This window comes from Drosophila takahashii, chromosome X, assembly GCF_030179915.1.
Source record: "Drosophila takahashii strain IR98-3 E-12201 chromosome X, DtakHiC1v2, whole genome shotgun sequence".
Taxonomy (NCBI): domain Eukaryota; kingdom Metazoa; phylum Arthropoda; class Insecta; order Diptera; family Drosophilidae; genus Drosophila; species Drosophila takahashii.
The window spans coordinates 15,129,668-15,149,611 of NC_091683.1; the positions used below are offsets into that span (position 1 = coordinate 15,129,668).

General features: G+C 39.3%; 1 protein-coding gene across 2 annotated transcripts; it reads right to left on the reverse strand.

Moving 5' to 3' along the window:
- Window positions 1-422: 422 nt before the first annotated feature.
- On the reverse strand, window positions 423-18,164 carry ldd (lipid droplet defective). 2 transcript variants are annotated; one of them, XM_017148892.3, is made up of 15 exons: window positions 17,841-18,164; window positions 10,516-10,937; window positions 10,316-10,458; window positions 9,919-10,002; window positions 9,711-9,851; window positions 9,579-9,626; window positions 9,069-9,208; window positions 8,005-8,996; window positions 7,819-7,939; window positions 7,352-7,542; window positions 6,948-7,285; window positions 6,008-6,663; window positions 4,139-5,403; window positions 2,729-3,434; window positions 423-2,003 (listed from the first exon to the last, which is right to left on the reverse strand). In XM_017148892.3, the coding sequence occupies exons 2-15, from the start codon at window positions 10,815-10,817 to the stop codon at window positions 1,134-1,136; spliced, it is 5,997 nt and encodes a 1,998-aa protein (XP_017004381.2). In that variant the 5' UTR covers window positions 10,818-10,937; window positions 17,841-18,164; the 3' UTR covers window positions 423-1,133. The 2 variants fall into 2 exon arrangements, with proteins under 2 accessions (XP_017004381.2, XP_017004382.2); XM_017148893.3 differs by lacking the exon at window positions 9,579-9,626 and having other exon boundaries at window positions 17,841-18,163.
- Window positions 18,165-19,944: the final 1,780 nt, after the last annotated feature.

Genomic DNA, 19,944 nt, shown 5'->3' on the forward strand with positions numbered 1-19,944 from the left:
CACTTTTCGGTTAATGTTACACCATTTTGGTTTAATTACTTTTTGGCTTTTGAACTGCAAGAACTGCACTCTTTTTTTGCTGCTCACTTCCGCGGCCATTTTCAAACAGCTTAATTAAATACGGGGTTCGTTTGGGGTTCCAATTTTCCCCTTTTCGCCCGATTTCCCGAAAGATTGCCGCATTCGCCGATAATTTAATAATTGCATCGGGCTGATAAGCCGATTCACTGGCATTATGCAGCTTTAACCGCATTTGAGCACATTATTTACCTAGCGAATTTGGCTTTTGATTTCATTTTGGTCGCCAGCATAATCCATGCGCATTATGGGTTAAAATTCTTAAATATTCACTGTTGGAATTAAAAAATTTAACTTTAAAAGTAATTCTTTTTGCTCTAATATTAACTCAAAAATTTAACACATTTAAATGTATATACATCGTTCACTTTATTAGTTATCAAATTGCAATACAAAACTTCAGACAGATCCTATAAGGATTCCGCTTAATATACATCAGATACACGTACCTATTTAAATCTAAATGTACAGTACATATTTATTAATATTAAAGCTCTAGGGGTATAATATTTTTGGGGCAAGGGAAAAGGATCTTAATGGCTAAACAGAACACCCGGAATTAAGTGAATATTATTGCCACGTGGGCAGAAACTTATCACATCTTATCACAAAAAACTGGTCTACCTATTACATTATTATACAAAAAAATTAGAAAAAAAGATACAAATTTACAGATTTTTGTTGGATATTTTTTCCAAGCTTTTATAAGAAATTCACTGTTATTTAATTATTTTTCAAAAACCATAAAGTGAAGCCCTATAAAATTTTTTTTTTGTCATTTTGTCAAATTTAAGTATGTGAATATTTTAAGTGATAATAATTGTCAATATTATTGTAAAAAATAATTATAATTCAAAATAATATTAATAAAGCAGATTTTTCAAATATTTTTAAAGCGCAAATTCTGCTATCATTTTTATACACAAATTTATTTTATAATTGACGTAATTTAAACTTTTGAAAAGTCACACATAAAAGCCATTATTACTTAACAAAAAAAAACTATTGGGGATTTGAATTTGGTTCTTTTTGGTCTTAAAATGAGAGTGCGGCCTTTAGGTTCTCGTCTCCTCGTAGCCACAGTGAATATAGCCGGTTTCCAGGGATCCACCCACAGCAGCCGACTTGCTGGGCAGATCCTTTCTAGCATCCTGCTGCGGCTGGTGATCCTTGTGGATGCCATTGGTGCCATTCGCCGACTCGCAGTTGTCGAGGATTCGCTCGAAAACCGTCTCGAAACGACAGCGACTCAGCGAAAAGCGAGCCACGTCCACGCAAATATCTCGCAGGATGGCAAAGAGCTCGGAGAGGAGTGGGGCATCGGAGTTTGGGCTTCCCGGCGATCGGATCCTCACGAGGAACCTCAAACTGTGCGCATAATGCTGCAGATCCCGCGCACCTGGCAGGCGGGAGCTCAGACTTCTCGAGAGGACGGCCTGTTGGGCGGGGCCACAGAAGCAGGTGACGGCATAGTAGCCACCGTGCTCCGCCTTCAGTCGCTCTGGGGTGTCACTGGCGATCACCTGGCCCGCCCTCAGCACCGCCACCCGTTGGCACAGGTGCTCGATCTCCGACACCGAGTGCGAGGTGAGCACCACAGCCCGACGGGCTAGGAGCAGCTGCTCAATGGTCGCGTAGACCAGATCCCGGGTCACCGGATCCATGTCGCTGGTCGGCTCGTCCATGAGAACGGTGGGCGCGCAGCCGCAACAGGTGACGGCCACCGTTAGCTTGCGCCTGTTGCCGCCACTCAGATTCCGCACCTGGATGTCCTTGTAGGGACGCAGCTCGTAGGTGTCCAGCACGCGATCGAGGAACTGCTCCAGGTCGCGAATGCCGCGCAGGCGGCCGTAGAACCGGATGCACTCGCTCGCGGTGAGCAGCGGGTCCAGAGGATTGCTCTGCGGGCAGTACGACACACCGGGCTGGGAGAAAAGACAAAATATAATTATTAAATAATTTTAATATTAAAAAAAAATTATATTTATAATTAAAATATTTATTTATATATATAAAATCGAGTTGGTAATTATTAATTTACATTGATATCATGGAAAGTAAGTACAGAACAAATATTTGGTCAAAATGTAAAAGCTATACTTTTAACTAGCTTAAACCCGGCAATGATTCTTAAAATGAAAACGAGATTTGAATACATTTAGATAAATTATTACTTTAAATAAATCAAAGACAACACTGCGTTGAAGTAACATATTACAGAGAATTAAATTCTGGTTGGAAAATAAGGTAAGGTTTCGAAATTTAAATTTTAACTTTAAGCAAAGCAATTTTAAAATTGTTTAATTAAATTGCTTTCTATTTATTTATTATTATATTATTTTTTATATATATTTTGTGAAAGGTAACTTTAAAAATGAGTAAATTCTTAAGAAAACACAAAGTTAAACCTTTTAAAAGTGTACAAAAAAATAAGATAATTTTAAAACAAAAACAATAATATTAAATAAATATTTTCAAGACACATACTTTATTTTTATGAATTAACAAACTTGCAACTACGGACTGAATCTAATGACTCTAATGCTGACATAATTTAAATAAATCAGATGAAATAATGACAAAATCAGATAACATTTTTGGTAAAAGAATAAAGTAAAATAAATAACAATTATAAATCTTTAAGACGCACCTGCTCGAAGTAGATGTGTCCCACGTTGGGCTGCAGTTGCCCGGTGAGCAGCTTGAAGATGGTGGACTTGCCGGCCCCGTTCTTGCCCAGCAGCCCGAAGCACTCGCCCCGCTGGACACCGAAGTGCACCTGGCGCACCGCATAGCGACCGCGGCGGTAGGCCAGCCAGAGGTTCTCCGCCCGCACCGCCTCCCCAGCAGCAACGCAGCTCTTGAAGATGCTCTGGATATTCACCAGCTTCAGCTGGCCCATCTTGTCCAGCTCGCGGCGATAGGTGCAGTCCAGCATTCGCTCCACGCGCTGCCACACCTTCCGCAGCAGATGCCATTCGATGAGGACGTTGAGTATGAGCCCGGCCACGCCCACCAGCAGAAGGGCGGTGAAGTGGCGCCCGAGCAGGTCACTGGCCAGTGGATGCTTGTACGAATCGATGTCGTAGCGCCGGAATACCAGGGCCACCATATAGTTCTTGCACAGCTCCAGGAAGCCATCGCCCAGAGCGTGAATCGGGAATACGAGGAAGGCCTGGTTGAGGGCGTGGCGCCAACTATCCCACGCCGGACCATCGCCCACCACGCCCAGGATGAGCACTATGCCCATGGTGACCAGTGGGATGATGAGGTTGGCGCAGAAGATCGTTACAATGGCAATGCTAGAGTCGCTGAAGATCTTCTCGGCCACATGGACAGCGGGAACACAGGCGAAGCTATGGAATAATTGAGATATTAAAATAGATGTATTATTTATTGGAAAAAATAGAACTATACGGCACTTTTGGGGTAAACTATTGGTATCAATAGCAACTTTGAATTATTAATAAATAGGTTGTTAGCTGCTAAAAACATTGCGCATTTTTGATTTGGGACCATTTTTATCCAAGTTACAGCAAAAGATCTGTTAAAAAACTAGTTTTTACTAAAAATCAAGATTTTGATTTTCCACCCCAAGAAAAACCGTATTTTGGCTAAAGTATTAATAATAATGATCCAAATATGCAATGTCATACCTCGTTGAGCTCGTAATAAAATCCCCTATCGATTGGCATTTCAACCTGGAAATTTTTAGTTTTGTCCATTTTTTGCAAAAATTATGATTATGACCCCTTATCAAAAATGCAAAAATTGGATCAAAATTAAATTTTCTGAAATCAGTCGGAAAGTGCACTGATATTAATTGTAAGGTTGTAAGCTGCTCAAAACAGTTTGCCTTTCTGTTTTGGGACCATTTTTGTCCAAGTTACAGCAAAAAATCTATTTTAAAAAAATCGAATTTTAACCAAAAATAAATATATCAAGATATAATAACCAATTGCAACAAATCGTGATATAACCCCGTATAAAAAATGTAATGTTACGAAAAGTTGTGAGCATAGTTAGTTCCGGTTATTAAGTTTCCCATTGCAAAACTCACCTAAAGGCCAGCGACAGTCCAATGATGCCCACCAACTGCTGGCGGTCCACGAAGACGGGCATTCCGAACATGAGGATGACGGCCAGGCAGACGATCAGTCCCAGGACCATGACCAGATAGTCCCAGACGAAGGCCACCAGCCAGTAGGTGACGGCACTCACGCCGCACAGCCGCTGCTGCAGCTTCTCCCCGTTGACCCGCTCGTTGACCAGGTAAACCGAACCGGCGGCCACCACCAAACCGAAGGCTATCAGCAGGATGAAGACCATGGATCCATCGCCAGCCTGGCGGAGGATCGAGCTGGTGCTCAGTTCGGCATAGCCGAGTTTCCAGGGTTCGTTCAAGGTCAGGATGCTCGACTCCGAGTCGTTGAGGGTCGTTCGCAGTAGCTCCGAGTTGAGATCGTTCAGCCAGGCCAACATCGAGTGGTAGCCCTTGTTATTATACCAAACGGTGGCACCCGAGGCGTTTAATCCATAGCCTCCATAGCGCCGCTCGCGATACTCATCCCAGGAACTGAGCACCCATTCGTAGGCCTCTTCGGAGTTGGTAAACTCCCTGCATTCCCCGCCCAGTTGATCACAGGAGGTCCTTAGCCCAGGATACAGCTTCTCCGAGAAACTGGTGGCCTGCTGCTGCGACAAGAACTGAGCTGACTTGGGGTACAGCTCACGACTCAGGGGCAGCACCGTGTCGAAGTCGTCCTCCAGTCGATAGCTAACGAACCACATGGCGCACAGCTCGAACAAAGCGGGCAGCAGGAGGACATAGAGCAGGAGTCGGTAATTCCTGGACAGATGCCTCAATCGCTTGCCCATCAGGAGTCCAAATTGCTGGCAGGGCGTCGGTGGATCCTCCGAGATCATCGCTGGTCCGGCCACCACTCCACCACCGCCGTTAGCTCGTCGCGGAGCAGTTGCAGTCTCCTCGGGATTCCTGTTCAACTGCTCGAACTCCTGCTCCAAACTGGAGCTACTCGTCAGCTCCACGTCGCTGATGCCGGAAGTAGACTCCTGCGACTGCAGGAGTTCCAAAAACTCCACGGCTCCCGGCGTCAAGTGCTCCGAATAACTGGCACTGATGGTCAAATTATGCGGATGATCCGAGGCTCCCGAGTGGATCACCTGACTCCGGGGCAGCAGCTGCTGGGCCTTCTGGACAATGTAGGTCACTTCCGTCGCGTCGGCACATCGCATTCGAATGCTATAGTTCGAGGTGCACAGACGCTGCAGGGAATCCCGGCTGTGCTGGGCAATAATGCGACCCTGAAAAGGTATTTGAAGAGTAGGTATAGAATACAGATATAGGAAATATTTTCTTTGCTCTTAAACAGAGTAGAACATTTTAAAATATACCTATAACCGATTTGTTAAATATTATTTAAATATTTTATCAGATCAATAGATTTAAAATTTATATTATAATCAAATTATTTAAAATATACGATATGTTAAATATAATTTTCATATTTTGTCATATTATAAGCAATGCGACAAATATATTATTTGCGAAATATTAGTTTGTCATTTTATAATTTTATAATTTTTACAGAAACAAATTTTCAAAAATGCAAATTAATATCTGCATAACTTTTAATATATATAAATATGTGTTTATTATTATTGAATTCAAATTATTGAAATCATTGTAGAAAATATTAGATATTTTATGTAATTAAACCAAAGCTTAAAGTATTTATATTAATAAAGATGTTAAAGTTTATAAAATCCGCAATGGATAAAAAGTAAATCGAAATTTAAATATGTTATAGGTACAACACTTTAAAATTAAACATGCAGACATTAAGTTAAATTTTTCCATTCCCTAAAATATATTTAAAATTAATTATTTTTCTTATCTTCCACTTACATTCCTCATTATCACCAGCGAATCGCTGAGGTACTTGGCCTCGTCCAGGAAGTGGGTGGCAAAGATGACGGCCCTTCCCTGACGCAGTCGCTCGATCAGCTGCCAGATGTCCTTCCTGGCCTTGGCATCCACCCCGTTGCAGGGCTCATCCAGGATGACGACGCTGGGCGAGGCGATGAAGGCGATGGCCACGCAGAGGCGTCGTCTGTAGCCCCCCGAGAGCTGCCACGAGGGATACGACTCGTGCTGGCCAAAGTTCAGGCTCTGCAGGGTGCGTTCCACCTCCGATTGGATCTCCTCCTCACCGCCGCTGCTCTCACCCGGCTGCATCTTGATCCTGGCATACAGATGCAGGTGCTCGCGGGCCGTCAGCGTGGGTATGAGTATGTTATCCTGCCAACAGACGCCCACCTGGTGCTCCCCGGCCAGGAGCACTTTGCCGCTGGTCTGGCGGATTTGGCCGGTCAGCAGCTTGATCAGCGTGCTCTTCCCGGCTCCATTCCGGCCCAGCAGACAGCTCACCTGGTTGCGGGCAAAGTCCAGGCTCAGGTTGGAAACGGCGCACTTGCTGCCGTACAATTTGGTCACATTCGCCAGCGAGGCACCCAGTTTGTCGTCCAACTGCGACCGGCTGACCTTGACAAAGCTATAGTTGTCTGGAAAAAATATAATAAATAGTTAATAAAATTTTAGGGATTCTAAAGAAATATATATGTTATTAAAAAAAAATATTAGGTATAATATTTACAAATATTTAATAAAATATTAGGATCATCATTAAATATATATATATATTTTATAAAACATTAGGAGTCATCCTATAATATATATATATATATTTTAACATATTATGGATCATCACTAAATTTATAAAAATTTAATAAAATCTTACAGATCATCATATAAAATTTACATATTTAAAAAAATATCAGGGACTTACTCCTCTTGAAACGCTGATAGGCCAGGCCGATTACCGCATATAGGAGAAAGTCGAGCAGGAACATGAGAAGCGCCATGGCGCACTCGCTCCTCGCCGGACCCACCTGGACGAGGTGGCCCAGGGTCAGGCCCTCCTGCTGCAGCTCCATCCGCATCAGCTCACCCCAGCCCTTGGCGAAGGCCGTGGTGAACGAGAGGTCCACCAGGAAGCTCTCGAAGACACTCAACTTGGCGTCAAACATCAGGACAATAATGAAGGGACACAGGCTGATGAAAAACAAAAGGGCCGAGGCCACGGCTCCGATATTCGCCGAATTGAAGAAGTTCGAGCACATGTAACTGAAAAATGGTTTAGATATTATATCTATTATATTTTATAATAAAACCTATGTATATACTACTCACCAGAACGAAATCAGACAAATGCCAAAGCTCAGGCAGTAGAACATCATGAAGAACCAGTTGGTGTAGCCCAAAATGCCGCCACTGTAGAGGACTCCACTGATTAGCACGAAGATGGCACAGAGCTCCAGGAAACTCATCAGAGCCCAGGCCACCAGTTCGGAATGTGCCTTCAGGCCCATCGATCGCATCAGCTGTGGATTATTAAGTGGTAACCGTATTACAAGGGTTTTTCTGCCTTAATAATTATCTACTCTATATATAAAACTGACACCTATTTTTTTACAGTAACTAAAGCTTGGGCAAAAACCAGAAAAGCTACAGTATACAAATTTTTGCCATTTATTGGGTTTATTAAATCCATTATATTGGTTAAATAAAACTTTTTAAGTTTATTTTTTTTTATATATATAAATATTAATATTGATCCCTTAAGCCTCTTACTTTTCTCTCCAAAATCTTCTGCTTACCATGCTATTTCGGCTCTCCCGCATCCAAATCCGTTCCCTCACACAAAGAGCTACGAAGACCACCAGACCTAGTAGATAGGCCACCTGGACACCTTGGGCCAAGTACAAGCCACGTTTAAAACTAAAAAAAAAAATAGAAAAATATATAAAATAAATAAATTAATTAATTAAAATTTTTCCACTTACACATCGTTTAGAAAGGCGGGATAGGGAAACTGTTTGGTGTAGAACTGCATATCGTCCACCTCGAATTTATTTTTTTTCTTATCTCCAGATCCTCCCAATCCTCCGAGTAAATCGAAGAGTCCCTGACGCTTGGATCGCTTCAGAACATCCTCATTGTTGAGCAGCAGAAGATCGGGTTCACCACTTACCGCCGGCTGTTCGGTGGTGACCCCAACCTCTTCTTCGGTGGTGACCTCAACAGGCTCCTGTTTGGTTGAAGATTCTTGATTCGACACCTTTTCGGTGGCCCCTTCTGCACCGCTTCCCTCTAGACTAAGATCTAAATCATCATCGTCGTCCTCATCGGAGACGTCGTCATCCGTATGCTTGATACTAAATAGACCACTCAGGGAGCGGCCAGCTTCCAGGGGATCCTCGGTGGCGGGGAAACCCGTCTCATTTCGTTTGCTCTTGATTATTCCCAGATCCACCATCTGCTTGAGCTGAACGAAGCCACGATGGTACTTGAGATCGATGACCATGCTGCCGGCGGGTCCGGGGAACCAGAATCGATTGCGGTTCTCGAAAGTGGGCTGCGTATTATCCGTGTCCATGTGCAGGCGATAGGAGGACTGCCGCAGACCCACGTCCTCCAGATTGAGGGCGGCCAGAAAAAGTTTGTTCTGATTCAGTTCGTAGGCCCTCTTCTGCAGCTCCTCCACACTTTCCACCGCCTCGAAACGATCCGCCGACACGCAGTCCATCAGATCGGCCACCGTGGTTAGGATGTCGTATATCAGCTGATTGGTGCGAATATACTGGAATACCCGCTCGATTTCCCCAATATCGAAGTCATCGCCGACCAGACTCTTGACCAGCGGCGATTTGGCCAGCTTGAGCAGATTGTCGAAGGCCTCCTGGAAGGTGGCATTCGTGTGCAATTTGTGGAGTATGGTGGCCGCCGCTCGGGAAAGTTGCTTCAGTCTGTCCAGCTCCTCAAAGGTGGCATTACTCTGGGGTAAAATAGATTAAATGTTATTACTTTCTTATAAAGGTTATCCAAGCAAGGATAGGGAGCAACCTACAAACTTCACCACGCTGTCGGTCATCACATTGGCGGGGGTATACAAAATCCGACCCTGGATGATCGGCTTGATGGTGTTCCAGGTGAGTTTGCCCTGGTTCGTGGAGGTCACGTCACGATAGAGGCGCTTGCAGTATTTGGCTAGGGGTTAGAACAGGTATTAGGCACGAGGGAAGTAATAAACTAAGAAATAAATATTTTAAACTACGCATAGTTATATTTAAAAAAATAAAAACACTCACCCTATACATCAATATTTATTATAATGTAATATTAACTTTTAATTTGTTTGATTTGATGATATAATATTTGTATATTTATTATTCCATTATAATAAATATTGATATATTTAAACACTTAAAACTATATAACACTGTATCGTAGGTTTATCATTAAAGCATTAAAGCAAACAGCTCTTAGAATAACTTTAACCCATTTATGCCAGGTATACCAAACAATTAGAAATGGCAAGAAAAGCTTTTATGATATAAAGATCTCTGATCATGCTCACTTGGCCTCCAGTCCGTGGGGAGTTTTTCGGATCGACGACGACGACGGTCTGGAGGCAAAGCAATTGGTTGGCAATATGCAGTTTCTGGGATTTAAAAGTAGGGGATGCCCTCTCTATAGAGGCTAAACTCACTCGGCATGGCATCGAGCTCGGCGTCATTCGTCTGGCTAAAGTCCTCCGACTCCAGGATCTCGTTGACCAGCGGTATGGTATCGGTGTTGGGGAAAGGATGGCCGCACAGCAGGACGCCCAGCTTCACGAAGGTCTCGCGATCTACCAGAGGCATCAATGGGAATTTGGATTACCGGGATCACATTTAAGTTAACACTTTGTAACATACTCGAAAATAAATGCTTGATGTCGAAGCTATAGTTCATCCGTCGTTCGATTTCGGGCACCAGAGAGATTATTTCACTTATGTTGCCTGTAAACGAAAAGTAATTAGTATTAATAGGATTATATAGGACCATATTTTTTATCTTTATTATCTGTCATTGGGAACTTAAGCTGATTTTTTAATAATATCTTTTAAAAAATTCAAAATTAATTGTAGTAAAAAGAAAAATATGAATAGGGGTTTGCTACATTGAAATCATGCTTGATTAGGTCAAGTTATCAGCTCAGAAATGGAAAAAGGATCAGGGTCGCTGGCGCTATGAGGTAAATACCACTAATTGCACTCTATGGTTAGCACTCGATGTTTAATTATAAGGCATGGGTTGTAACTACGGACTCACTTCGTATGATATCGAGACGATCGCTGGTGATCAGCGTGGTGATGGCCGACACAAAATTGGCCTTCTCGGCCAGCTCCACGACGGCCTTATGGAGTCGTTCGTCGGTCACGAAGGCATTCACCACATCGATCACGGAGTGCAGGCTGTAAGAATAATATTATTATCCAGATTTATTTGGAGGCCTCGAGAGTTAAGCTTACGGCGCCTCCTTCCAATGGGAGTACTCCTCGTAGGGATGCGCCGACTGGCAGCGGTTCTCAATGCTGCAAATGTAGGAGAAGGCGGCGGGCACCACCTGGTTTTTGGTGGGCAGCAAGCGGGTGGGATACTGGCAGGCGTCGACCTCCTCGGATCCGTACTTCAGGCGGATCAGGTAGAGCAGCATGAATATGGCCACCGGCCAGGCCAGCAGGATTAGGCTGAGGCCCTTCTGGCGCCATCGCACTAGGAGGTCCTTGCGCAACAGCTCCCGCACCTCGCGACCACTCAGGTGCATCCTCATCCTCGCTTCTCCGACCTCTGACCTCTCCTCCTGCTCCTGCTCCGCTTCCGCTTCCTTTCACTTTTCCCACTTTTCCCGATCGCTGTTCCAACTCGATCACTCGGGCATCTTTGTCTTTGTCTGCACGGAGAAAATGAAAAACACTGTCAATTTGTTGCATTGTTCTTCATCGCTGATCCAAAGGCAAATCAGCAGTTAAACGGGAAATCAAACTGAATAAATGTATTCAAGCTAAATGTCAAGGTGACAAATAGAGAGTGTTTCTAACAATTTTAAATAGCAACCAGTGTATTTTTTATTTATAGTTTAATGTCTTAAATTAATGAGAACACATTAAAATTAATTTAAAGAAATAAAGTAAAACATTATCACTAAACGTTGATTTATAAATCTGTTAAGACGTTTTTTTTTTGATTTACTGTGATATTTGGGTTCTTAGAATTATTTTCTATAATATCATAGTAGATTCCAAGTTCCATACATTTATGGTTCAACACAAAAAATTTGTAACCATTTAAAGATTGCGGAAAAATGCATGTTTAAGGAACGACTTAATTTATAATGATATTTTCACTCCATTTGGCGGCGGAAGAGAGTCGGGTGTTAATTGTTCGGGCAGATAGGATCGCATTTCTACGGATATCGCTTCCCCAGCATAATTAACCCCTGTTCGCCCCTGTTGTTAAGCGCCTTTGTGCCGCTTTGCCGCGTTGCTAATTCAGGCTATTTAGTGGTTCGCCTTGTCGGCAAAAATGCTTCCCGGTGGCAAAGTGAAGAGTTAAGCTCCTCTTAGCAGCCCCCTCCAATACCTTTATAAATGCCATTTGTTGACAATTATTTTAAAGCGTGCTTTTGTAATTTGAATTAAATTATTCAGCGAATAACTCTGTGAGTCACTAAACAACCAGGCACAACAGCCATATTGACAGTCAATCAGTAAACACAAGTGGAGAGAGACTAAGTACAAATAGGGAAATTCCTTTGTTTTAAACAAATGTGCCATGAAATTTATTCTAAGGTATTTTAATATATTTAATGTTTTTATATTCAATTTTAAAAACAAAGTGGGATCGATCCTTCCGCATCGCAGCTCTTCAAAAACTAGCTAGATCATTTCCCATAAATTTCCTATAAATTTCAAAAATGAAATAAAAAATCATAAAAAATAAATAATAGTGAATAAACCTTAAAACTTTTGAATAATGCCAATTGGTGATCGAATTTCCTTTTTTAAGTAACAGTACAAAGTTTTTCTCTAAATCTAAGTAAGAGATCTTTTAATTTTGTTTCCTTAGCATTTTTTTAGAGGCATAAATCTTTGTGTACTTTGTGGCCCCCACCAAGGCTTAGGCCCTCGTTAAACTGGGAGATCGGCCAAAGAGTTATGGCCCAAACAGGAGCTTGACGTGGCCGAGGTGAAGGTGCTCGAGATCGTAATGGCGTTATGGCGTTATGGCGCCCAACTGTCCATTTGAGTCGAGTGCGGATGAAAGATGAGCCGCATCCATTACCCGGCAGGCGATTTATGACCCGGACAATGTCGAACTTCGCCAAACCAGTTACAAATCAAATAGACGTACTGCCAGGCAATAAAAGAGCGTTTATTCTCTGTTTTTTTCTTATTTACCTTTTTCGTTTGTTTGGTATGCAAAGCTCGGCCTGTGACTTTTGATGAACGCCACCCGCTGATCTTGCCAAGATGCCAATCAACTCCAGCTCGATTGAATATGTATGTACACTCTCTCTCTATATATATATATATACATGTGGAGGTATGTGAACACTCTGACTTATGACTTTTGGCTGAGTACCTCAATCAAAGTGGGAAAATCTCGAGAGGCGAGACAAAAGAATTTTAAGATGTGTGGAAATATAAACAGAAACTAAAATTTGGCCCAGGGTACTTCGGCATTTAATAAGCTGGCTAACACATTGCTCAAACTAGCTGTTAAGATCTTAGGGAAACCCGTCTTAAAGATTGGAATAAAATATCTAAACAATAATAATATAAAGATTTTTCTTAAATAAATGATTTTCCAATCATTGTTTACCATAATAAATACATACATTAAGCTATCTCTGAATCAAATTTATTATCATTATCTCTCCCTAGTTAATCATCCACAACAAACAAATCTGTTCTATGTTACAAATATTTTTTGCTATACACTACATTAAATTGCACTTATATTATAAGAAATATTTTGCATTTCGGAAATTATAAACTTTTATAAAAGAAACCTTTAATAATTTCCTTTGGATAATGTGCTCCAAATGTGTGATATAATGCTAGATTTTATATATTAATAGGTAAGTAAACCACTTTAAAGTGTTTCAAAATAATCAAATTAAATTCGTTTCTAAAGATCCCAAATTAAAAGCCAAACCGAGCGACCGGCAACTTGTTTGGCAAACCGTATGGAACCAGATCTAGTGAAATACCAGATTTAGTTCCAGTTCCAAATCCACTTTCAGTTGCATTTGCTGATTAGTCAATGGCCTGTAGCATAATGTTGCAGTCAATAGAGCCAATGTCATCATCATCGGCGGGGATTATCTAATACTCGATTGATCTGATCCCCGGCTAATGTTGCGTGAACCGATCGCTCCAGTTTCCCGCCGCCGCCGGCAAACTGGGTTAACTATACTATATAGTATATACTATCTGCACAGAAAAAAATTTTCAAAAGACCCGATTGATATGCGCAGGTTAAATTGATATTTTTTTAAAGATCAAGTTGTTCATATCATTTTGATATGATCTAATCTTATTTTACAATATTTGTTCTAAGAATACTACATTTGGTATTTTAAAATAGTATTTGACATGTTTAAATCAAAAATTTGACATTAATCATATCGGTAAAAATTACCCCATTTCATAACGAATTTTTTTCTCTGTATATACTTTTTGCAACCGGCTTATCAGCTCAGTTCACTACGAATTTCTAGCTGATAATTACAAGGTAGTTTTTGAATAGCAAAACTGAATGATGGATTGCAGTGGCTTCAATTAGCAGGTAGAACACCAAAACCACCCACAACTTTGCCACTTCATTCCAGTTCCAGTTCCAGTTCAAGGAAGATATCGGCCTTATGCAAATGTGTTAATGCCCGCCTGCGATTCCAGTGGCAATTAGACACTCCCGGCACGTAATCCCCCCCAGTAACCAGTGGCCATAATAACCAGATGTTTTTCGCGTACTTTTCAGGTACCTGCAAACCTGCAAAACCGAAACTAATACTTGCTTTTGGGCTAATTAAAATAAAAACAAAGCTAAAAACAAATAAGCTGCGAATCTGATGCAGTTGCGAAACGGGATTTTGTGATTTTGCGACTTCAAGATTCCCTTTACATACGTATATATCAATAAAAAACTCGTTTCGGATCACGTTTAGTTACTCAAGATGCAAATGAATTCCTGGAATTACCCCAGACAGGCAAGCACTTAAGTGCGGCTTAATCGAAAGTTCGTTCTAAGTCTTCGTGGAGGTATACTTATTATATGTTAAAGACCTTCACTCCGATTAGATTATAAAATATTGTATGACAAGAATCTGCATTTCAACAGGTTTCTTTTATCACTCTACGTGAACTTGAATTGTTAAAATAAAAATATAAAGCAAAGAAATGTAAATCTTTCTTATCCTATTTCTTTTCACTTTTCTTCTTTATTTAGCTGTTATTTCCCTTAGCTTTATTTCCATATACACTGTTAGTTTTGAATAAATAAATTCCGCAGATTTTTTGATGTGTGAAGTTCTATATTCCATTTGCATATCCAATATACAACCGTACATCACAGCTGGCCTCAACTGACAGACGCACTAATTCAGGTGAGAACTTGACCCACCTGCTTCTCCTCCCTGAAAACTACTAATAACCAATCAAATGAGCACTGAAAAAAACAAAGAATATTTCTTGTACGTTGGGTAAATATAATAATTAAGTTTCAGGATTTTTCAAACTAAAAAAATACAAAAATGTATAAAAATAAATAAAACAAAAATATAAAAACTTAATTTTTCAATTTTTTAAAATTAATTTTGTATTTTTGTTTTAGTATAAAACAAACTACTCATTTTTCTTTCTCTGCATCCACAGCAATCAGCATAAGCATAAAACTCCGCCAGACGACTGCCGACTTGAGTGGATTCTAGCCGCAATTTATCATCGATCTATTGGCTAACTCGGATTTCAGCGCGACCTTGACCATGAGTCTTCACTAATCGCTAAAACTAGCAGCTTGCTAACGCTAACGAAACGAAAATAGTGGTATATCAAAGTAAATAGTAAATATAAATAAGGCAAAACTAGTTTGTTGACAGTTCGCCACCGTGATCCCCGTCACCCTTTAAATCGTTTTGTGTAATGCATTTTGTTTGGATGATTATCCCACTTAAGTTTTACATGGAAATCTTTTAGTTTTTATCCCCCTCCCTTTTTTTCCGGTGAAGCTGATTAAATCGCGTGTGGCCAAGCGTTTAAAATCGCACGCGTTTTGCTGGGCTTGTAGTGCAATTTATGCACCAATTTATTTTCTAGGTATTTTAAATGCATTCCATCTCATAAATGCATTTATCGTATTTTTTTGCATTTAATTTAGGTATTTCCTGGCATGTCTCTTTTATTTATAGCACCCATTTATATACCCCAATTGCTTTAATTTTATTTAAAAAAAATTGTTTTCTGCATTCCAGCTGATTCCTAAATTTATTTATAATTAATTGATATTTTTAATACAAGTCTTTCTTAATTTTTGACTTTTTTATAATAATTAAATACACATTTAGCTGATTTGACTTTATACTTCGACTTGGAGGATATGAAAGATTTACTGTTACCTAAAACATTACTTTTAAAATAATAATATTGCCTTATAGATGCAACGGTAGTTCCTCTCCGACTGACACAAACGCGATTGCCGGCAGTGAAGCGTTTAAAAACGCACGCGTTTTCCTGCTCAGACTTCTGATTTTTTTAAGTTTGATTTTGTGATTCAACTTCAACTTCGAATCGATCAGCATGAGTCGACAAGAACCGGCGCAGACTTGGCTATAATTATATTTCCAGTCGCATGTAGATTCTGGCGCATATTTTATTTATAACTTATAAAACCCATTCAGCTGGCCATAGGAAATGCTGCTCACTTTTATTTATTATTTATTTATATGCGGTGGCAACTTGTTGCTTTTTAAGCCCGATCAGCAGCCAGCAAGGTCGCCGCTGGCTTACATGTGCAAAAACTTGCAATGCAATTAAGTCTGGATAAAAAACCAGTCTGAAGTCTGATAATGGCACTCAGGGCCTCTCGAAGCGGTATGCTAAAGATTTTATGGTAATGCCAGCGATAATCGCCAGACGCTCAGGAAACGGAAGACGAAACAAGAATTCTAAACTAAAAATTTCTAGCCAATTTATTTTATTATTTATTTGTTCTAGCGTCGCAAGCGAGTCACAAGATAAAAGCAATAGACTACTTAAATGCGGCATTTTTCATTGTATTTATCTATTTTGTTTGCTTAAACGTGCCACAAAATGTTTTATCAGGATAAAAAGCTTATAAATGTAATTGTTTACCCTTTTTACAATTTATACCCATTTTTAAAAATTGTTAGGCACATTTTATATATAATCTCAAAAATGAATAATTTATTTTTCCAAGCCATTCTGTATAATTTTCATCATATTCTTCACATTTACATAAATCAAATAATTACCTAAGCGCATCAAAGATGCTAAGTTAATTCTTCTCCCCTTTTTTTTGTTTCACATGGCTAATTGTCAGATATCTCACACTTCGAGCTTTTGTAACATTTAAACTTTAGATTCGATAGCCGGCAAATAATCCATGACGGATACCCTCCAGGGAAAATTGTCCATATAACTAACACCCACACGTGATAATTACTTGGCTATGCACATTACAGATAACATGCGTTAGTCAAGAGCCTGAATTTCAAATTCTCTAAAAATTAAGTTCTTAAAAAAAAATATTTTTTTCAAAAATTCCACAAATAAAAATAAATACGTTAAAAGGATCTACAATCCATTAGTTTTAAGGTTACAAAGTTAAATAAAATCTTAATTATTAAAGTTCAATATTTAAAAATATTTTTTATTCAAATAAAAGTACTGACCCTATTACCGTGTACTTTCCAAACAATTTATTATTATTTAGAGTAGTTGCACTTCCTTTTGTTTGTTTTTTCTTTTCGTTTTCACTTTCATTTACCACCTCTTTTGTTTGTGTTGCCCATTTGGCGTTTAACTACATAAATTTACCACTTTTGTTGTTGCTGTTAAATACGGTATTTCGTATGGACAAATTGTCCAACTCTTTTGTTTTGCTCCGCACTTTTTGTTTTGGCCAGCCCTTTTTGAAGAGCATTAATAACAACAGCAACGTCAGAAAACGTGCCGAGAAACCTCAAAAACCAGAAACGTCGGATACCAAACAAAAACCCAAAAACTGCACCGAAAGAAATTATGATCGATTGGATATGCACAAACTTAAAAATGTTTTAGTTAACAACTTTTCATATAGCTTTAATAAAAAACGGTTGCAATTGTATATCACTTTAAGTTTTGAAAAACGAAACTAAAAGTAGTCACCAAGATCTTTTCAAAGTTATTTTTATATTTTCATGAATAAAATACCATTTACTAAATGGTTTAATAATTTATCATTAAAGTAATATTTTATCAGATTCAAAGTGTATAAAGATTAACATTACAAAAATATCTCATATTTGAAATCTTTTTAATACTATCAGAAACACAAATAAATAACTTTAACTTTGTAAATTTTACTAAAATGTAATCCTTTAAAACTATTTATGTACTTTATTTGTATTTGTTTACCGTGTACCAAAATTGAAAGCGACAGCGATTAAAAACAGCTGTTGCAGCTTCGATTTTGCAAGTTGCAGCACAGTGGCCAATAAATATTTAGGAAGTTGGTAAGAAAAACAGCTAAAACAACAAAAGAAAAAACAAGAAAATATCGTTGACTTACTAACCCCGCTAAACGTGTTGTTGTTGCTGCTTCTGGTTCTTCTTCTTCGCTGGTATTTCTTTTATCTCTTATTTTTTTCTGCTAAAGGTTTTTCGGTCACTGCAATTGTTTACTTCACACACCGTTTTATTAAGAGTTTTTACTCTTTTCGTGTCGCTTTTCTCGGGGTTTTCCTCTCGTTCGCACAGTTAGCACAGTTAAAAAAAATGCAAGAAGATTTCGGCTTAGTTTTAGTTTTTAGTTTTGTTTTCTTTAATTTTTTGGTATAAAAGTGCCGCCTGAGACGTCCGCCAACAAAGCTGGCCGCAATTGAACTGAGCTTGACTAAACGCGCTTACGGAAAATTATTTAATTCCGCTCCCAGTTTGCCGCCGCTGCCGACGTCAAAAGAAAAAAAAAAAAAATCAACCAACGATCGTCGACGTCGATCGCCAACTTCCAACTTCGTTGTTGTTGCGTGTGGGCGGCAACATGTTGCTCCCGTCCGTCACAGCAGCAACATGTTGCCCAGAGCGGTCATGGGCGTGCGAGAGGGGTTCGAACCAGCCCCCTCACAAAAGTTCAGGCATAAGTTAAACAAGAAATCACATGGTAAATACCTTTAAAGTTCTACGTATTATTAAATCACTTGGGTTTTATATCACAAGATCACCGCGAATTCTTTAATACTGAATACCAAAAATTAAAGTTTTTAATATAAATATAAGTATTTTTTAAAATTACTTAACAGTTCACAACATATCTTCATAAATATTAACTAAATTTAATGGCATTTCTTACTCTGCATCTTAAGAATTCGCGCACCAATTTATATTTTGAATAATGACTTACCGTGGTTGTTAGTCAGCTATGATTGATAATAATTAAAGTTGAACAACTCCTAGTTTAACCAATAGTTTTAAAGGATTTTAAATACCCCCTTCAAAAGAATTCACCTGCTGCGCCCCTGCTTTTAACTGTTCTTTTGTTTCCCAGTTGCGTCTGCGTGACACGCAGCTAAAAAGCTAAGCTCGATTTAATTAGCCCGTCTTTTCGGGAAGTACTAATTACAGCCCTGGGTCATCATCGGACAACTGTACTTATATCCAATTAAATGCCAAAAACTATACAGAAACCCTTCCCGAAACACTGAATCCACGAATTAGTGCCAATTTCGAGAGCCAGTCGGCCGTGTAAAGAGGGCTATAACGCTCGCACTTTGTACCTGAACCTGTACTAGGCTAATGGATCGGAACCCAAGAATGATATAAACACGCCAATGAGTTGACAAAATCAAGTTCCTGGATTAAGTTATAGATTTAGAATCAAGGGAGTCAATAATTAAGGTCGATTGATCTAAAAATAAAGAATTACTTCCAAGTAAATTTGATAGATGTATGGAAACTTATTTATATGCTTTTAAATATTTTTTGATTAATAACAAATAATTATGTTTTTAAAATACAACTTTTTTAATGCAATGTATGAATTATATTTAATTTTATATTCAGAAGCATTTACTTTGTTTGCGAAAAATGGCAATTTTAAATTATATAAAGTTAATTAAAACTAGACAACATTCGGTATTAATTCAAAAGTAGTGAGTTTATGTCTATGATATAAAATCAATCAATTTAATTAAAAAAAGGCGCTCAATGAGGTTAGGTATAATATGAATATATAATGAATTATGAATGGTTCTTATCAAAGAATTCTCTCACAGGGAATTGGATACCCGGTGACATATGGAAATTCCTGTTCAAGAGTGCAAACAATTGTCAAGTGCTTTTGTATCTAAAATCAAGACGCCCAGTGATCTGCGTCACCGCCCACTCGTTTGGACCACGTCCAGGTGCTTCTCCCCCCCCGGAATTATGCCAACCAGAACCGTTCTCATTCTCAGTCGGTTCTCGATGTCCATGTCCACGGACCCAAAAGCCCAGGCCACGCTAAAATGTCCAAAAGATTCGCTTGGCTGCGTATCAGTTGCGCATAATGCCCAAAGTCATTATGGCAGAAATCGTAAAAACACAAAAAAAAAATACGAAAAAAAAACTAAACGCTTAAAATGCTGAAATTAAATTTATATATCTGAATTATGAAATTGTGTATCGGTATAAAGCGAGGCG